This window comes from Canis aureus, chromosome 9 (assembly GCF_053574225.1).
Source record: "Canis aureus isolate CA01 chromosome 9, VMU_Caureus_v.1.0, whole genome shotgun sequence".
In the NCBI taxonomy this organism is placed as follows: domain Eukaryota; kingdom Metazoa; phylum Chordata; class Mammalia; order Carnivora; family Canidae; genus Canis; species Canis aureus.
This window is the reverse complement of record NC_135619.1, coordinates 34,214,962-34,236,302: the sequence shown is the minus strand read 5'-3', so window position 1 is coordinate 34,236,302 and position 21,341 is coordinate 34,214,962. Positions and strand designations below refer to the sequence as shown.

The window sequence follows — 21,341 nt, the reverse complement described above, 5'->3', positions numbered from 1 at the left end:
GTTGAATGCCTAAATTAAAGATTGTTAACTGATATTAAGCAAGGTGCAACTAAAATGTAGGGAACTTGTTTCCAGTAATAACACTGTTGTTGTAGGGCACCTAAGTGTCCTATAAAGTCATTCTTCAAAGGCTCAAGTACTTAAAAAATCTTATTGATAGGCAGAAGAGAAAGCATCTCATGAAATGCTGAAGTATTTTTGTGTATTTAACATCAATTTGTTATAAAAGTTTTGTTGTCATCCTGAGTATAAATAAAATTATCTCAAACTTTGACAACTATGGCTTCCATTTTGTTTGGTTCATTATCATAGTGCATTTGGTTATGAATTAAAGTCCCAATTCCAAGTACATTTGTGTTTCATAGATTTCTTATTTCAGTAAGTACATTGTTTTTACTACAATGCTGTGCTCAACTAAAATGTGTATTACTGTAAATATTAAGAATTTTGGGTCACCTGGGTGGCTCAGTGGTTGAGTATCTGCCTTTGCCTCAGGTCTTGATTCCAGATCCTGGGATCATGTCCCGCATCAGGCTCCCCAGAGGGAGCCTGCTTCTGCCTCTGCCTCTGCCTATGTCTCTGCCTCTTTCTCTCTCTCTCTCTCTCTCTCTCTCATGAATAAACAAATAAAATCTTTTTTTAAAAAAATTAAGAATTTTATCTTTACCATTGAACTTTTCAAATGAAGTTAAGTAGAATTCCCAATAACCTTAGACATTTCACTCTCACAGTGAAAGCTTCTAAAAACTTTGCTTTGTTTCCATGAACTGAAGAGAAAATTAAACCATTAATGGAAGTAATCTGACTGATTTTCTATTTAAACCCTCTGATGACATTGATGTAAAACTAGTATCATTTAACTGTTTGAAAAGTTATTTTACTAATGGAGACAACATATTAACAGCGATTACTTTATACCTTGCATTAAAAAATTTAAAATGAAAACTGAACAAAATTAATTTAGAGCACTGTCATCTGTTTTAATGATGCACAGTTCAGTACAATAGCCACTAGCCACATGACTACTTCGATTTAAATTAAAGTTAACTAAATTTAAAATTCAATTCCTTAGTCGCACTAGCTACATTTTATACCACATTTTAATTGCTCAGGAGCCTGACATAGACCATTTCTAGCTTCTCCAAAAGTTCTATTGAACAATATTGAATTATGAAAAGTCATGCTTGACAAAATGCAAAGTGCTTTCTGCAGCTGCCGAAGCTTGATTTTCAGGGAGTCACAAGATAACTACTAACCTACAAAGTAGATGCTCAAGTTTCTTCAGGAATTTTGTGTCCTCTGACTTTCCTGTGGTTAGTGTTATTACTATAGCCCCCATGGTAAATATCAACTAACATTTTGTTCATGTTACATTTCCATTATCAACTTGTTGAGAAGCAGAAATTTAGTATTTAATTTTTTGTTAAATGTTTACTTGATAGGGACGCCTGGGTGGCTCAGTGGTTGAACGTGCCTTCAGCTCAGGGCATGACTCCGGAGTTCCAGGATTGAGTCCTGCATTGGATTTCCTTCAGGGAACCTGCTTCTCTCTCTGCCTGTGCCTCTGCCTCTCTCTTGTGTCTCATGAATAAATAAAATTTTAAAAACAAACCAACAAAAAACATGTACTTGATGTATTTTTCTTTAGTTGCTACAGAAAGGTGTTTTATAAAAGGCATAATCAATAATAAAATTAACATTCAGTTTTATTCCTACAGTAAATGAAAACACTGTCAGAAGAATGATCCGATTATTCTAAAAGCTCTTCAGAGGACTGCTTAATTATTCTTACATGTATTTCTCATTAATTCCATTATATTTCACTATAACTTTCCATTAGTACCACCAACTGACACCTGCAACTTTACATCTCCCTTGTGGGCTGGCTAGTTGCAGCAAATATTAGGGACAGTAATATGAAATATTTACTCCATCACTACTAAAGACTGAAAGACAGCACTCTATAGGGCCTCTTGACTGACTTCACTTTGGTTTTCATCCATCAACACCTGTTGTCTGTGAAAGGTATTAGTTATGTTCCATCAAGAAAGGTTTGGGATGGCGGTTGTCTTTCAGATTTACCTATGTTATAAAGTGAGAAATCTTTTTTTAAAAAAACTTTTAAAAAATTTATTTATTCATGAGAGACACAGCGAGAGGATGCATAAATCAGGAATGTCCTAGGCAAACAAATTAATGGTCCTCCTATTTATTTCTTAGAGAAGGGAGTCTAAGCTCCTTATTCTTGCATTGTTATTGTAAAAATAGGATGACCCCTAATCTACATTTTCTTTCTCGACTTCGTGCACTGTTTATTTTAAGTGAACTCCCCCACATTTTACTAACTTCATATTTTGATTCATGTGGTTTCATCTGGAACTGTTGTTTTCACCAGTTTCAGCATCCAGTTTTACTTGCCCTGCTTGCCCTTTGACTTCCCACTATAGATACCACTTTCTTATGAATGCCTCAGATCTTCCAAGTGGGAATTAATCTTTTTCTTAAGAACCTCTACAGTTCTTTATGTGGCTTCTCTTTGCCATTTGCCAAGTTATTTTTGTATTTTGTTTGCTTTTCTATGTCAGGACACATATAGTTAGGACACATACCAAGTGAATAAAATCAGCTGGAGGAAAAGAGATTTAAAACAAGATTTGAGAGATACAGTCAGCCATTTGAATAATTAGTTTTGGATAATTAAACTCTTGTATCCATCCACGTATTCATTCAGCAAACATTTATCAAGGCTTTTATATGTCAGAGATTGCTTTGTATTAGAGGCACAATGGTGCTCTGCTGTTAACAGAGATTACATACTTGTCTTTCTTACATTATTACAAATAAAGAATTTTTGTCAAGGAGGAATTGTAGGGATCATTATAAATTTACCTTTCATTTTATAGTATAGGAGATTAGCAGTTCTCATTATTTAAGGTTTATATATGTAAAATGAGAAAACATTCACTAACACCTTGATTTTATTGAAAAAAAAAGATAAAATAATATTCCAAAAAAATTAATAGGCTTGAAACTGGGTGACTTTTTTCTTTTCTGAAACTTGGATGACTTTCTAATGACTGTGTTTCCTTCACAGTTATATTGTGACTTGTGGAAGTGATGGTGATGTGAGGATTTGGGAAGACTTGGATGATGATGATCCTAAGTCCATTAACGTTGGAGAAAAGGCATATTCGTGTACTTTGAAGGTATTAAAAACAATTACAGCAACTGATGAGAAATGCTACTGCTGTGTGATTTTTTTTTTTTATGCATGGGTGAAGAATATTTTTGCTGAAGGTTTGAATGTAGATGTGCTTTTTGTTTATTTCTCTTATGAAATAATAATATTCAAATATGCGTAATAATGCTGTAAATTGGGGGATCCCTGGGTGGTTCAGCGGTTTAGTGCCTGCCTTTGGCCCAGGGCGTGATCCTGGAGTCCCGGGATTGAGTCCCACATCGGGCTCCCTGCATGGAACCTGCTTCTCCCTCTGCCTGTGTCTCTGCCTCTCTTTCTCTTTCTCTCTCTCTCTCTCTCTCTCTCTCTGTCTCTCATGAATAAATAAATAAATAAAATCTTAAAAAAAAAATAATACTGCCATAAATTACCTGAAATTTTTACAGAGGGAGAGAAACTCAAGATCTTTGTCTTTCAGATAAATAAATCTTAAAAAAAAGTCATATATAATGAAAAATATATTCCCAGAAGGAAAAATTATATGATCAATATACATTAGATACAAGGTAAAACTCACTAATAAACAAATATAAATTAAACAACTGGATTTTTTTTCTATCAGATTGGTAAGGATGAAAAATGTTGCTAATTCTAGTGGTAGTGAGGGTTTGGAGAAGTATTTGTAAAGGAAAAACACTCTATTTTTTTCCTTTACTCTCATACTACTACCTTGCTCATAACACTTCTAACACCAGATATGTGGGTTTTTTCTCCCCCATACCAAGCAATTCTCTGTAATACTGGCTTGAGTGTCCTACAGTTCAGTTCAATTCTGACACTAACAGGAGGGAACACAGACCATACAGGTTAGGGGCTCAGTCCCATAAGACTGCCCCCCACTTTAAATATCAGTTTTAAGTCGTAGGTCCCCAGGTTACCTACAACATCTGTCCTACTTGGCTTCAAATCAGAGGTTCCCTTGACTCCCCTCTTTGGATTCAGTCTTTTGTTACAGCAGCTCACAGAATTCAGGGAAACACTCACCAATTCATTATATAGTGAAGTATATAGATAAAGGATACAGGTGAACAGCCAGATGAAGAGATACACAGGATGAAGTATGGAAGGCACTTTTTTCCCCATGGAGTTTGGGTCTCCCACCCTCCTTTTACAAGGATGTGTTCACCAACCCGGAAGCTCCTTGAACCCCATACCATTAGGATGGAGGCTTCGTTACATTGATATGATTGATTATTAACTCCATTTCTAGCCCTTCTTCCTTTCCCAGATGATGATGGAGTAAGGCTGAAAGTTCCAAGCTTCTAATCATGGTTTGATTTTTCTGATGACTAGCTCACATCCTGAAACTATCCAGGAGCCCATCAAGAATTGCCCTATTAAAACAAAAAACATTTCTATCACCTAGGAAGTTTGAAGGGATTTAGGAGATTTGTGTCAGGAACTGGGGTCAAAGATCAAATATTAGAACAAAAGCTGTTTCTAATAGTCTTACTTACTTAGGAAGTTACAAGGGTTTTAGGAAATCTGTGCCAGGAATGGGAAGCAGAGACCAATATATATTTTCTATTATTTTACATTATTGTAAACAGTTGCTGGAAGTGTAACTGGGGAGTTGTTGTTTTTTGTTTTTTGTTTTTTTAGAGAGGGGAGGAGCAGAGTGAGAGGGAGAGAATCTTAAGCAGGCTCCATGTGGGACTCCCATCTCATGACCCAAGCTGAAATCAAGAATCAGACACTTAACCAACTGAGCCACCCAGGCACCCCTGGGGAGCTTTTTAAGAAGTAAGTTGAGGGGTTCCTGGGTGGCTCAGTTGTTGGGTAACTGACTCTTGATTTTGGCTCAAGTCGTGCTATCAGGGTGGTGGGATGGAGCCCCATGTCAGGTTCTGTGCTCAGCATGTGCTCCTCTTGTTCCTCTCCCTCTGCTTCTCACCCCCACTTCCCCTTTACTTGTACTCTCTCTCTCAAAAAAGAGTAAATTGATACTGTGTGTTAAACTTGGAATCTACTAGGTTCATTTCTGACTATTTACCCTGCGTAAATTCTTTTTTTTTTTTTTAAGATTTTATTTGTTTATTCATCAGAGACACAGAGAGAAAGGCAGAGAGAGGCAGAGGGAGAAGCAGGCTCCCCACAGGGAGCCAGATGTGGGACTCAATCCCAGGACTCCAGGATCATGACCCAACCCAAATGCAGATACCCAACCATTGAGCAACCCAGGTGCCCCATACCCTGAGTAAATTCTTAAACACTTTCATATTTCTGTGGTCAAGGATATTAGTGAAACTCTTATTTATAATAGCTTAACTTAGAACTAAGGTGTCCTTCAAGAGAATTTGTTTTATAAAGTTTTTTTTTTTTAATATTTATTTATGTGAGAGAGAGATGGTGAGAGAAAGGTGAGCAGGGAACCTGATCCAACCTGGGGCTGGATCTCAGGACCCCAGGGATCATGACCTGAGCCCAATGCAGATTCTTAACTGACTGAATCACCCAGGTGCCCCTGTTTTATAAATTTTGGCATACTCATGTAATGTATTACTATGCAACCACACACACACACAGAAAATGAATAAGTGCTGTATATCTTAATCTACAGAGATAGAGTGAGTTGAAAAAAAGTTGCAAAGTAGTCTGTATTATGTAGTCTATGTTAAAATAAAGGATATATATGGGTGTGTGTGTGTGTGTGTGTGTGTGTGTATTTAAGAAAGTTAGAAAGACTTCACCCCAAAATGTTAATGGAAATTACTTCATAAGGGCAGGGAAATTTACTTTTTGCCCAGAATAATTTCATGTTGTTATTATTCTTCTACAGTATATATGCACTGCATTTGTGTATGAAAAGACTATAAAGAAAAAAGTGGTCTTCTAGTAACTTCCTAGGGCAGCTGTAACAAATTTTCACAAACTTGGTGGCTTAAAATAGTGGAAAATTATTGTCTTACCATTCAGAAAGCAAGGAGCCTGAAATCAAGGTGTGAACAGGGTTAGCTCCTTTGGAGGCACTGAGGGAAAGTGCCTCTCCATGCCTCTCTCCTAGCTTCTGGGGTTTTTGATAATCATCAGTGTTCTTTGATTAGAAGAAACATCATCCAACCCCTTCTCCATTTTCTTTTTTTCTTTTCCCTTCTCCATTTTCACATTGCCTTCTTCTCTGTGTCTTTGTGTCTCAGATCTTTCTGTTTTTGTTTTTGTTTTTGTTTTTATTTTTATAAGGACACCAGTCACTAGATTTAGATCCTTAACTTACTACATCTGCAAAGACCCTATTTCTAAATAAGATCATATTTACGGGTACCTGGGCTAAGGATTTAGGCATGACTTTTCGGGACCATTATTCAATCCACTACAAGTCTGATAGTCTGTGCTAAAATATTTTCTTTGGCTTTAAGAATAATTTGATACTTCATTGAAATGAGATTACCAAATAGCCATGTTAAGCTGAGAATTTTACAACAGATTTCATTTAAACATAATTGCTTATAGATATACTTTCTGTTCTTGGAGTCAGTGGTATATGGAAGTACGGTTAGATGTTTTGTTTGAGAACAAAGTAGAGAAAATCACTCTCCAAAATAGTGAAAATGAGATAAATCAACTGGTAGTAATAGTTAACATTTGCGTGGTATTTTACATTGTCGAGGTCTTTTAACAAAGATATGGGCAAGTACTTGGAATTACCTCTGTTTTATTCTTGGGAAAGTCAAAGCTCTGAGGAAGGGCAAATGACACAGTTGGTAAGGAACACAGTGGGCTGGAGCTCAGGACAGCCTGTGCTGTGCTGGGATCCATTCCTTTCAGTGCACCAGGGAGAAGAGTGATCTGACCAAATCCCTGATCCTTTGGGTGTTTTCTTTTTTTAATTTTCCTAGTTGACAAGGACCGATAGTGATTTAGTTGGAAATTAACTTCAAAGTAAGTTCTTTATTCAGGTCTTCTGGGTAAGTACAGGTACATACTTTAATATTTTCACATGAATAGAGTACCAATTAATGTGTTATTAAAGAATTACCAAAATTCTCTACTAGATCTAAATGAAGATGCTTAGATTCTACTGGGAGATTTGTCTGCCAAGTAAAGTACAGTAGGTTGCAAAATTCCTGTACATGCACACAATAGTTGGTGTTTCTCCTGTTTTGCCATAGAACATGTAGCATCATCAGTGTTGTCTTGCGTTGGCTATAGTTTTTCCTTGATTCTTGTTTTCACATTTAAATTATTGTTAGTTTAGCTTACATGATAGATTTAGTGTATTGTGGATTGTTTAATTGCCTACAGTAATTACAGTATAGGCATAAATAATTTTCCAGTAATTGAAGGTATATGTTATAGTTCAAATCTGAATCATCTATACTGTTACTTGAACTGATGTATACATCTTCCCAAATTTTTCTGTATAGTAGTAACATGTCACTGTATTACTAAGTTCTTTTTCCACTGGAGTGGAAACAGGTGCTGTAGGTAAGCAGGGAGGGTGTGTTATGTACAATATGACTGATACTGATTGCTATAGGATATTTATATATTCATTAACAAACTTGAGTAATTTGGTTTTTTGGCAGGTATCATTTAATCTGAATTAATAAATTGACCATATGATTTATCAAAGCGTGTATGGCATTGGTAGACTATGATTTAGTCTTTCAGGACTTAGTCCCTCCTAGAGAGGTAATAAAATTAAGGTTCTAGGATAGATACTTGACCTTTTATGATTCTTGGCCAAAATCTATGCAAAGCAATGGTATCTGCTGATCATTTTCAGCTCCTAAAACTTTGTTTGTTTAGTGTTTTTATTTTATTATTTTTTAAAAAGATTCTTTGTATTTTTAATTCCAGTATAACATACAGCGTTACATTCATTTCAGGTGTACAATATAATAATTTGGCAGTTCTACAGTGCCCATCATTAAAAGTGTACCCTTTTTGGGATCCTTCTGTTCTGCCATCTTCCTGTTTAGTGTTTTTAAAAAGAAGCCATGGATTCTGCATTTAGATTTTACCTACTCCACAAGGATTTTATTGTGGAAACACAGGGCTATATTGTAGTGCAGCCCTGCCTTCTGATATGCTGTTCCCTCACTGAGACTAGCTATGTTTTTTCTCTGAAAAGCTCTCTTGAGTCTCTTTGTGATACTTTGGGATGCATAAAAATACTATTTAAATAATTTTGTCAGAAGTAAATGAAAATCCAGAGTCTAAAAATTTGGCTGGTGAAGGCAGAATTCTATAAAGATAGTAAATAAGTTTTTCTTGCTAATAGACACTTCAGGAAACTTGTACATTGAGTGGTGATTTTTCTTTTGACATTAACTACATTTGTAAGATTTTTTTTTGTTTTTTTAATAGGATTGTTAAGTGTGGAGAGACTCTCAATTGATTTGGACTTTTTTTTTTTTTGGCCAATGTTTCTTTTAGAATGGGAAATTGGTCACTGCAGTATCTAATAATACTATTCAAGTCCACACATTTCCTGAAGGAGTTCCAGATGGTATATTGACTCGCTTCACCACAAATGCAAACCATGTGGTCTTTAATGGGAATGGTGCAAAAATCGCTGCTGGATCTAGGTAAGGCCCTTTGATACCAGAAAATAAAGTAATATTAGAACAGAATGGCATCATTCATCGGTTTCAGGGTAACATTTTCAAGACTCTGTTCCCTCTTCCCTTTTTTTGTTACTTAATTTTTTGTGATGGAGGAGAGGGGCAGAGAAAGAAGGAGAGAGGAAACCTTAAGTAGGCTACATGCCCAGTGCAGAGCCTGATGCAGGGCTCTATCTCATGATCCCAAGATCATGACCTAAACTGAAATTAAGAGTCAGATGCTTAACCAAATGAGCCACCCAGGTGCCCCACTTGGTTTTTATATTCAAGTCTTCAGTAAAGGCTTTTGAGGGCAGCCTTTTGCTTTTTTGTGAATTGAGATCTATTGCTTTGCAGATAGCCTGTTCAGTAAATGCTGGAAAGGATTAAAGAAATATAATAGTTTGATATGAAATTTAAAAAATCATTTTGGTTAGAACCTGGACTGTAACCTGGACTGTCAGGATTTTTGGTGTTGCTCTTGATGCTTATTTGTCATAGGAGAAAAGGAAAGAAACTAGTGAATTGCTGTGGTGGAGTAAAAGGCATAGTACCTTATTGTTTTTTTAGGTTTATTTTAGAGAGTGTGCATGAGCAGGGGGAGAGGGAGAGAGAGAGAAAGAAAATCTTAAGCAGACTACCCGCTGAGCATGGAGCCCAGTGTGGGACTCAATCCCATGATCTGAGATGAAGTCAAGAGCTGGCTGCTTAACCAGCTGAGCCACCCAGACACCCCTGACATAATACTTTTAAAAGTGGTTGTCCGGGGTGTCTGGGTGGCTCAGTTGGTTAAGCATCTGCCTTTGGCTCAGGTTATGATCCCGAGGTCCTGGGATTGGGCCCTGCATCAGGTTCCCTGCTCAGCAGAGAGCCTGCTTCTCCCTCTCCCTCTGCTGCTCCCCCTGCTTGTGTTCTCTCGTGCTTTCTCTATCAAATAAATAAATAAAATCTTTTAAAAAAATAAAACGTCTAAAAAAAAAAAACAAAAACAAAAAAAATAAAAAAAAAAATAAAACGTCTGACTTAAAAATGGTTGTGACATTAATTAATTAATAAATGATAGAAACTTAAGATATGAAGCCACCTTAGAAGTGTTTGTATTTTTTTTTTTTTAAGATTTTATTTATTTATTCATGAGAGACACAGAGAGAGAAAGAGAGGCAGAGACACAGGCAAAGGGAGAAGCAGGCTCCATGCAGGAAGCCCAACGTGGGTCTCAATCTCGGGACTCAGGGATCATGCCCTGAGCCAAAGGCAGACGCCCAAAAGGCAGACGCCCAACCGCTGAACCACCCAGGCATCCCGGAAGTTTTGTATTTTTTTTTTTTTTTTTAATTTTTTTTTATTTATTTATGATAGGCACACAGTGAGAGAGAGAGAGGCAGAGACACAGGCAGAGGGAGAAGCAGGCTCCATGCACCGGGAGCCCGATGTGGGATTCGATCCCGGGTCTCCAGGATCGTGCCCTGGGCCAAAGGCAGGCGCCAAACCGCTGCGCCACCCAGGGATCCCGGAAGTTTTGTATTTTAATGGGAAACCCTGAGTTGTGTTTTTAGTATCTTTACAGAGCAAGATTAAAAGGTAAGTCCTTAAATTTGGAAGCCAAATTTTACAAGTTGCTATAAAGAAATTATGAATTACTCTTGTGATTTTGAAATATTTGGGTCATAGATTTTAGGAGAGGCTTTTGTATGGGCATTTATTGTCTATTATACATTACTCTTATTGTTCATAGCGATTTTCTGGTCAAAGTTGTGGATGTGATGGATTGCGGCCAACAGAAGACATTTCGAGGACATGATGCTCCTGTTTTAAGTCTTTCCTTTGATCCTAAGGACATCTTTCTGGTAAACCCTTTTTTTTTTTTTTTTTAATATGTTTAAAATTATAAGAGAATTAGCAGAAAATTTCACACAGTTGATAAAAAGGCTATTTGGTATCTCTTGAGCCAGTTTCCACATAGTATGATTCTAAGTGTAGAGAAATTTATTGTTTTATTCCTGCAGGCATCAGCTAGCTGTGATGGATCTGTCAAAGTGTGGCAAATTTCAGATCAGGTAAACTTACCATTTTAAATTTAAAACTTTATGCTCGAGACTCCTGGGTGGCTCAGCGATTGAGTTCTTACCTTTGGCTCAGGGTGTGATTCCTGGATTCGGGGGTTTGAGTCCCACATTGGGCTCCTTGCATGGAGCCTGCTTCTCCCTCTGCCTGTGTCTCTGCCTCTCTCTGTATGTGTCTCTCATGAATAAATAAAATCTTTAAAAAAATAAAATAAAACTTTATGCTCATTTCTGTCATAATTGGGGTGTTCCATAGCATTGAGCCAAATTAATAATTCTTTTTCTTTATAGTTTGAGTAGCATTGAATACTGTTTTTGTGATCAAATCCCATAATAATCTAATGCAAAAGTATGTTGAAGATTAATTGCATTTTACCCAGTCACAAGGGGAATAATGTATATTTCACTTTCAGGTTTTGTAAGTCAGTAGAGAAAAATCAGTCAGTAGTATATATTTACTCTACCATGAACTACTATGTGTTGGGACCTCGATGTTAGGGATACAAAAATAAGACCTTGGCCACACTTTATTTGGAGAGTTACATAAATGACTTATTCTAACCAACCTGATAAAATTTTTAAAGGAGGTATGAAGAACCTCCTTTAAGGGAGGTTGGCAGAGGGAACAATTAATTCTTCCTGAGGCATTCTAGAGATAATATGACTGATGAGAAAAGTCCGCCCCACAGGTATGCCTCAATAGCTACAGTTTCTTCCCTTCATGTTTGAACTGTTTACAAGGGTTGACTTTGATACCTTAACATTTTATAGAAGATCTCTTTATTTTTGTAGATGCTCTAAGATTTTAATGTATTGTTGTTTTTTAATGTGTGTGTATACGTTTATTCAGTGACTTTATTGTTTGCTTATTCTACATAGGAAATACACTTATTTCTTTAAAATTTGTGCTTTTTATATCTGAATTATTTTTAAAAATTTAGATAAATCAGATACTGTAATTAGATGAAAATGAATTAAGTTGCTTTTTTTCTTAGCTATATATTGGTTTGAAGAAAACACCTATTAAATATATTCCATTCTGCATATCTCTTTGGGAGAAGTTTCATAAAGGGAAATAAACTTTCTTTTTTAAAATATCAGACATGTGCTATTAGTTGGCCACTGCTACAAAAATGCAATGATGTGGTAAATGCAAAATCGATCTGCAGACTTGCTTGGCAGCCAAAAAGTGGGAAGGTAGGTGCTCTTGTTTTTCAAACTTTCAATTATCTCTTCTAATTCTTATCAACTTTGAATGTGAGAGTAGTAGATTTAGTTTTTTTAATTGTAACTGTTTCATTTAGGTTGTAAATTTTAGTGCCCTAAGCTAACTAATTAATATTGAAATGCTTTCAGAAACATTTTAACTTTGGGGGTGCCTGGGTGGATCAGTTGGTTAAAGTATCAGGCTCTTGGTCTGGGCTCAGGTCTTGTTCTCTGGTGGTGTGGGTTCAAGCCCTGTGTTGAGCTCCACACTGGGCTTAGAAAAGGAAACATTTTAACTTTGTAAAGGTTCTTTCTGAAGAGTACATTTTGAATGAATTAATTTTATATTCTCCTTTACTTTTATATGTATGTATGTATTTATTTATTTATTTTTATTTTACTTTTTATTTATGATAGTCACACACAGAGAGAGAGAGAGAGAGAGAGAGAGGCAGAGACATAGGCAGAGGGAGAAGCAGGCTCCATGCACCGGGAGCCCGACATGGGATTTGATCCCTGGTCTCCAGGATCACGCCCTGGGCCAAAGGCAGGCGCTAAACTGCTGCGCCACGCAGGGATCCCTACTTTTATATTTAATGAAACAACTCTGGAAACAGTCTTGTTATGTCTACTCTTACTAGTAGTTACTAGTAGCTTTTAACAAATTTGCAGGTAGTAGCTAATAGACAATAGAAAGGAACAACTTGAAAAGAGGAAGGAGAATGCTCATTATTTATAAATGAAATGCTTGAATATAAGGAGATCATAAATCAATAAAGGGAAAAATATTAGTAAGAAAATTCAGTAAAGTAGTTGGAAAAAGACTAATATACAAAGCCAGTAACAATCCTATATATAGATAATAGCCATTTAGAAAATAAGGTGGGGGAAAAATGATGCATTTACTATGAAATCAAAAAAGATGTTGTAACAACGGTAAATTTACCAAAAATGTGAAAGAGTTATATATAAAGAAAACTTTAACATACTATCAAGAAGAGTAAAAGAAGACTTAAATAGAAAAATATGTTCCAGGGGCACCTGGATGGCTCTATTTGGGTCATAATCCTGGGGTCTTGGGATCCAGCCCCATGTTGGTCTCTCTGCTCAGCAAGGAGTCAGCCTCTCCCACTTCTCTATGCCTCCTCCCTATTTGTTCTCTTTCTCACTCTCTTCCCTCTCTCTCAAATAAATACAATCTTCAAAAACATGTATATAGTTCATTCTTTGTAAGGAATTTTCAATATCAATTCTTTCCTAAATTAACCAATAGTTTTGAGAACATTCAAATGTAAAATGTCAGCTATTTGAAGGAAACCATAGAGTTGTTATAAAATCCATGTGGAAAACATATCTTGGAAAATAAAAGTGGTGGAGTCTAACCTAGTCTGATATACAGATTATGATGCTATGAGAATTGAAGTGTGCTATTGACTCACAGATAGATAGCTATCTATTAAATAGAAATAGATTTAGTATATTAAGTATATTGAAAAGGTAGAGAAAAGAGGATTGAGTAGTTATATTGGCAGAGAGCATGAATACCAGGAGCTAAGAATCTTTGAGAACCATCTTAAAGGCTTCCTACCACATGATGAATCTCTGTAGGTATTTGCTATATAATTCTTTCAACTCTTCTGTATATGTGAAATTTTTCAGAAGAGATTAATAAACTTGTCAGTATAAAAATTAAACATTTTTGTATGGTAAATATTTCAGAGTCAAAGAACAAATGACAAACTGGGAAAAAAATGTTTGAAACAATATGACAAAGCTGATTTTCTTAATATTCAGAAAGTTCTTATAACTCGGCAACTGCGTGACTCAGTTGGTTAAGTGCCTGACTTTGGCTCAGGTCATGATATTGGGGTCCTGGGATCAATCCCTGCATTGGGCTCCCTGCTTAGTGGTGAATAGGTTTGTCCCTCTGCTTTTCCCTCTGCTTTTCCCTCCACTAGTGCTCTTTCTCACATTCTTTCTCTCAAATAAATAAATAAATAGATAGTCTTTTATAAAAATGTTCTTACAAGTCATTAAGATCTAGGGCGCCTGGCTGCCTCATTTGGAGAAGGGTTGTGTGACTCTTGATCTTGGGGTCATGAGTTTGAACCCCACGTTGGTATAGAGATTACTTAAAAATAAAATCTTCCAAAAAAACTTAAAACAAGTCAATAAGATCCTCATATAAAGATGGCCAAGGACATAAACAGAAAAGATAATACAAATGACTTTTATCATGAAAGTATATGCAGCCTTTCATACCAAAAGAAATACAAATAGAAACTATTGTGACAGCCTGTTTTTCATTTGTCCTATGGCCAAACATCAAGTTGTATATACTATGTGGAAGAGGGTGTGGCAGTTTTTATCATAATGAACAACAGTACTAGTTCTAGGCATAAATCCTATAAGCATATTTGTACAAATGCACTATAGGATATATATAAGGAAGATGTTGCATCACTGTTTATAGTAGTAAAAGAATAAGAACATCCTAAATGTTTATTAATAGAGAACTGGTTAAATAAATCCTGGTATTCCTGGAAGTAGGGTATTCTGCAACTGTTAAAATGAGGTAGATCTGTATGTCCTTATTGGGAATAGTTTTCTGATAATATTGTGGAAAAAAAAAATCAAGCTATAGAGCAGTAGGCATGCTACTGCTTGAGATGCCTGGGTGGCTCAGCGGTTGAGCATCTGCCTTTGGCTCAGGGCGTGATCCCAGGTCCAGGATCAAGTCCCACATCAGGTTCCCTGTGAGGAGCCTGCTTCTCTCTCTGCCTGTGTCTCTGCCACTCTCTCTCTGTCTCATGAATAAATAAATCTTAAAAAAAAAAAAAAAAAAGGAATGCTACTGCTTATTGTGTGTGTAGTCTGCATTCTTGTGTAGTCTGCTTATGTGTACCTTTGGGAACTAGAAATAGGATTTTAAGGGATGAGAGGGAGACTTTCTTTCTTTTTTTTTTTTTTTTTTGTAGTTATACCATCTGTAGTTTATTTTTTTCTATTTTAACATTGTTTTTATTATTATAAATTTATTTTTTATTGGTGTTCAATTTGCCAACATATAGATTAACACCCAGTTCTCATCCCATCAAGTGCCCACCTCCGTGCCCGTCACGCAGTCACCCCCACCCCCCGCCCACCTCCCCTTCCACCACCCCTAGTTCGTTTCCCAGAGTTGGGAGTCTTTCATGTTCTGTCTCCCTTTCTGATATTTCCCACTCATTTTTTCTCCTTTCCCCTTTATTCCCTTTCATTATTTTTTATATTCCCCAAATGAATGAGACCATATAATGTTTGTCCTTCTCCAATTGACTTATTTCACTCAGCATAATACCTTCCACTTCCATCCATGTCGAAGCAAATTTGGTGGGTATTTGTCGTTTCTAATGGCTGAGTAATGAGTAATATTCCATTGTATACATGTACCACATCTTCTTTATCCATTCATCTTTCGATGGACACCGAGGCTGGAGGGAGATTTTCTTTTAATATATGCCCTCTGTATCCTGTGAACTCTTACGTTTACATTCTGCATTAAAGTGAAAGTTGGGGAATTTAGTATGCATTTTTTCTTTACTCGTGAAATATTAAATCTAATTTTTAAAATCAATATAATTAAAGTTTTCTTGTTCATAAATAATACAATTCTTTTCTCTTTTGGATAAACGTGGGAAGAATATACTGTTTATCTTTTCTATTAATCTATTTCTTTGGAAGAATGTGTAAGAAGATAAGTTTCTGTTTCTTAAGATATTTACAGCATTCTGGATCTATTTCTTTTCTTTTGGCAAATGAGATGAATGTTTAGATCCAAAGGGCTTAAATACCTGAGAAGTAGTATCAAAAATATGTAACAAGTGCTCTGGTTTTTGGTGCAAGCAATAGAGTGATCACTCATTCTTTGCTCATCAAAATTTTAAGTAATTTTCTGAGTTTTGTTAGTTACCAATTAATTTTGCTTTTATGTTTCATAGTCTTATTTGGATGAAATTTTTTGCTTTTTTTCCTCTCTAATGTAAACTTTTGTTTAAATCATTCATCTTTCCTAATAGTTACTGGCAGTTCCTGTGGAAAAATCTGTTAAGCTATATAGAAGAGAAACTTGGAATAATCAGTATGATCTTTCAGATAATTTCATCTCTCAGGTAGGTTTTGTAAATGAAACTTTAATTAGCCCACAGGAATATTTCATAGTACATTGTCTAAATACAGTTGTAGTTAAGTGTTGGAAATGGAGAACAATTCCAGATTGTTGTGCATGTGTTCATCTTTTGCTGCTCAGCCTTTCTTTATCCAGTAACTGTACAGTAGATAGGTCTTTGCTGGGTCCTATTTGAATTCTCTCCTTGTGAAATTTCATAAGAAAATCTGTTAATTTATAAGAAGTCAAATTTAACCCTAACATAGTATTGGAGCGTGTTATTTTCACATTATCAGTAATTAGCCTATATAGTTAAGTGAGTTTCATTGATACTTGTGATCATAGACTCTGGAATTTTAGAGCAAGAGAGGTTGTTGCTCTATATTAAATACTCTCTCTCTCTTCTCTTCTGCATTCCCATTTGGCCCTTATGGAAACAAGAGGCCCAGTAGGTCAGCAATGGCTTAATATGGTTCACTTCACTTAACTGTGGTTTTCTTCATCTTGATAGTGACAGCTGAGAGGGTACCTTGTATGATCTCTCTTTCAGGATAACAGTTTTTAGATTTTGCTTTTAAAATTGTGCCAGTATAATTTTCTCATGGTAAACAAAGTAATAGCTCCTACTGACAGTTGAATATTATTGAAAAAGAAAGTTAAAAAATAAGCAAACTATCTTGCCGTTTATGAATCGATTTAATCAGAAGTTACACAGAATATGAATTTGATAATAAAATAAGTGTTTAGTTTCAAATTGTGCAGATTGTTATTAATTGTTTTTCCTTATAGGCTCTGAATATAGTAACCTGGTCTCCCTGTGGGCAATATTTAGCTGCAGGGAGTATTAATGGTTTAATTATAGTTTGGAATGTGGAAACCAAAGATTGCATGGAAAGGTATGATTCAACTTATCTTTTTTTTTTTTTCCCCCAAGTAATCTCTATACCCAGTGTGGGGCTCAAACTCAACAATGACCCTGAGATCAAGAGTTGGGTGTTCTGACTAAGCCAGCCAGGCACCCCTCTTTTGTCTTTTTTTGCTTATTTCTGTTAGATTTTTGTTTTAATATGAAACATTTCAAAGTTTTACAGTTATTGTCAGAATACAAATATAGTTATTAGTTTGTCAGAAGTCATTTAACTTTTTCTAACTAAAATTTGCCTAAAGAAATGTATAGTTTGTATTGGTAGTGTTTTAAGAACTCACTTTTTAATTTTTAGGGTGAAACATGAGAAAGGTTATGCAATTTGTGGCCTGGCATGGCATCCTACTTGCAGTCGAATAGCTTATACTGATGCAGAAGGAAATCTAGGGCTCCTGGAGAATGTTTGTGAACCCAGTGGAAAGACATCAAGCAGTAAGGTAATAAGTAATAGATGGTAGAATAGTTTCTTCAGAGTCTTGTGGGCATATGGATTTGGAAGATATCACAAAATACATTACTTTCTTGGAAAATTATAATTCATATTAGGTGCTCAGTAATCTATCATAAAGAAAACTGTTTAAACTTGTTTAATGTTTCCCAAATATCTTTTACTGAGAAACCTTTCCCCTCCATATAATACCTATTAATATTCCTTGGTTTTATAAAGAATACCATTGTGAAATACTATTTTAGTGTCCTGGCATTCTAGAGATTTAAATTTAAATAAATATAGATAAAAATTAGAGTTAATAACTATAACTTAGTTTAGCGTATACACCTTTCTGCTCTGAATTAGCTTTAACTCTGAGAGCTACCTTTATATCTTTTTTTTTTTTTTTTTTAAGATTTATTTCTTTATTCATGAGAGACACACAACAGAGAGAAAGGCAGAGACATAGGCAGAGGGAGAAGCAGGCTCCACGCAGGGAGCCCGATGTGGGACTTGATCCTGGATCCTGGGATCATGCCCTGAGCCAAAGCCAGGTATCCCTACCTTTATATCTCTTAATGGTTAGCTATCCCAAAGCCAGACACTCAAACACTGAGCCATCCAGGCATCCCTACCTTTATATCTCTTAATGGTTAGCTATCTGGCCTTACTGAACTGCTTTAAACAGTCCGCTTTGTTTTATACAACTCCTTGGTTTTGTTCATTATTATTCTTGCCTGGCAAATACACCTAGTCATATTTTAAATCTTGGTTTAGAGTTCCAGTTAAAGATCACACACTTCACATACTCATTTATGTCTATTCAGATGCTGATACCTGGAAACCCTGGAAAATAGAAGCATGATTGGAAACTAAGTCTAGCTTCTCAAAAAGTCAAAAAATTGAGTCCTAAGATTGCAGTTGGGGGAAAGCGGAGATGCAGTTCAGCTTGCCTGACTGAATCCCCCAATGATTCAGAATTTGGTAGTACTAGGTACCTCCAAGGAGGTACTTTTCACTCTTCTGTTTTTAGCCCCTTGGTTTAATACATAAACAGACATCTCCAGGCTCAAAATCAGTGTGCTCAGCGAGGTAACTGCCTTCCCTCATGGCCATGTGTATTCTGGCAGAATGCTGGAGATTTGTCCTCTAGAAAAGGTAAATCAAAGAAAGTATTTGGTTGGTACATGGGGTACAGTTGAGCAGCATTGGGTGGAAGAGAAATACTTTACTGAAAAGGATTAAATGGAAGTATGTATACTTGGATGTTAAAATTCCCAGCTTATTTTTCATACTTGGCTCCTAGAGCATTGTCAGCCAGTGCTTACTTAAGCTTCTTAGGCAAGAGACTAGAAGAATCATCTTTGAGGAATCTGTCTAGAAAAAAGACTTAATTAGAGAGAAGATTCTTATCTCTAGGAAAAAGAGTTATAAAAGGAAGGAAAAGTGATCATAATATACCACATTTATAAAACAATAATAGAATAATGTCTACCACCTAGGGTTTTATTGTGAGGATTAAATGAATCACGTATAGAATCAGAATGGTCTCTAGAATTAGAATGGTCGCTTTATAAGTGATAATAATAAACTGTTATTATTTTTATTCAACCATGAATAGCATTTATATGATTATAATAATCTACATCCTGTATTTTGATCCAACCAAAATGAGAAAATATCTATATTGGGAGGATCGAGGTAGGAGAGTAGTGTACATACATACAGGAGAGTAGAGGTGGTTGAAAATTGCACCAAATCCTCATCTTTTTTTTTTTTTTAAGATTTTATTTATTTATTCATGAGAGACACAGACAGAGGGAGAAGCAGGCTCCACGCAGGGAGCCCGATGTGGGACTCGATCCCCGGTCTCCAGGATCACGCTCTGGGCTGAAAGTGGTGCTAAACCGCTGAGCCACCTGGGCTGCCCAGTCCTCATCTTAATATAAGGAAGTTAATATCTATTTAATAGATAATGATTAAAACTGAAAAATAAAAAACAGAGCACTAGGATATTTTTTAATCTCGAGGAGGAAGATATTAAAAGATAACAAGATATGGAGGAAGATCTCAAAAGCAACATCTAAAAGAGCAGAAAAGTTAGTTGGAGGCTGTGCAGAGGACTGTTTTCGTTATGATAAACTTTGTAATTGACCAATTTATATGTATGTATAGCATTGATAAAAACAGAAAGCAAATTATGAAAGTTTTAGTTCAAAGGTTACCTCTTCTAAAACCTTAACCCTTATATCCAAAATTGCCCACTTTTCTTTTTGCTTTTATTCTTCACAGTACGTATTTCTGTCACAATACCTCTAACACTTTATATTCCTCATTAGTATAAGGCAAAAATCCTCATTTTTTAATAAGAAAATCCCCCAAAATTTTGGTTTTTTTTTTTTTTTTTTTAAAGATTTCTTTATTTATTTATTCATGAGAGAGACACAGAGAGAAGCAGAGACACAGGCAGAGGGAGAAGCAGGCTCCATGCAGGGAACCTGATGTGGGACTTGATCCCAGAACTCTGGGATCATGCCCTGGACTGAAGGCGGCACTAAACTGCTGAGCCACACGGGCTACCCTCAATCTCATTTTATTAAACACTTCTTTTCTAGAACATAATTTTGTGTACTTCCATCTAAAAGATTTGTGATAAAGTCCCTTTTGAATTTGTTTAATGGTGCTCTCATTAGAATTTTATACCAAACTATAAGTTTCCATTGGCTTAACATTTATGCAGTTTTTATTTATCCTGTAGGAGTTACTTGTGAACTCTACAATGTATCTGCTTACTGTTCACTTTTTAAAGTGATCTCACTGGCTGGCTGAGTCAGTAGAGCATGCAACTCTTGACCTCAGGATTGTGAGTTTGAGTCCCATGTTGAGTGTGGAGATTACCCAACAAATAAATAAAGTGTCTCAGAAACTGTTTATAGTCATATCTGGGATCTACAATGATATGTTCATATTCCTAGGAATCAAGGATTAATTTTGAATTTTCTTGCTTGCTTTGTCTATTGGTTCTGTCCATTTACTTTTATAAGCATAAAAATAACCTCCACAAAAACTAACTTTGAGATCACTGAAAGCAAACATAGCCTATCAAAGCAAAATAAAATTTAAAAATAAATGAGAGAATATCTTCTATTTTACAGGGACTTTAGGTGACTTTTCTGGTGAATGACTTTTGAGGAGTAAAATCTTGCCTTGTATTTGGATATATACAGTTATTTCTATACACATCTGTCTTACACTCCTATCCCATCCATAGACTATAAATACATAGGGGCATTTAAAGTAAGGAGTAGGTCTCACATAAATATAAATACAATCCTCGTAAGTACATTTATTAATTATTCTAATCATTTGCTTACTTGTTAGAATGTACAGATACATATTATAGAATGGCCTTTTGAGTAATTGAGTTTATCTAAATAGATCACTAATACTTTGTAATTTGTGTTACTTTGTTCAAGGTATCTAACAGAGTGGAAGAGGATTACAATGATCTTTTCGATGGAGATGATACAAGTAATGCTGGTGATTTTCTAAATGACAATGCAGTTGAGACCCCCTCTTTTTCAAAAAGGATTATAAATGATGAGGAAGAGGATGATGACTTCATGCTGGCCTCAGGTCGTCCTAGACAGCGAAGTCACATCATAGAAGATGATGAAAACTCAGTTGGTATGTATTGACTTTGTGGATGTGATGATCCATCCTGTTGATCTTTTCAATTTTTAATAAAAACTATTATTTGAAGTCATTATTAAATTTGTAGAATGT

At 35.7% G+C, this 21,341-nt stretch overlaps 1 protein-coding gene across 3 annotated transcripts in view; it reads left to right on the top strand.

The window, feature by feature from the left end:
- Positions 1 to 21,341, top strand: part of WDHD1 (WD repeat and HMG-box DNA binding protein 1) — a 62,308-nt gene that overhangs the window by 6,763 nt on the left and 34,204 nt on the right. For 2 of the 3 annotated variants that reach the window (XM_077909361.1, XM_077909360.1), the window contains exons 3-11: positions 3,095 to 3,206; positions 8,618 to 8,769; positions 10,520 to 10,631; positions 10,791 to 10,841; positions 11,949 to 12,044; positions 16,112 to 16,204; positions 16,990 to 17,096; positions 17,421 to 17,562; positions 21,032 to 21,242. In XM_077909361.1, the coding sequence (XP_077765487.1) occupies positions 3,095 to 3,206; positions 8,618 to 8,769; positions 10,520 to 10,631; positions 10,791 to 10,841; positions 11,949 to 12,044; positions 16,112 to 16,204; positions 16,990 to 17,096; positions 17,421 to 17,562; positions 21,032 to 21,242 (1,076 nt within the window). Of the gene's footprint in view, positions 1 to 3,094; positions 3,207 to 8,617; positions 8,770 to 10,519; positions 10,632 to 10,790; positions 10,842 to 11,948; positions 12,045 to 16,111; positions 16,205 to 16,989; positions 17,097 to 17,420; positions 17,563 to 21,031; positions 21,243 to 21,341 lie in introns of those variants that run through there. The other variant, XM_077909362.1, reaches the window with a different exon arrangement.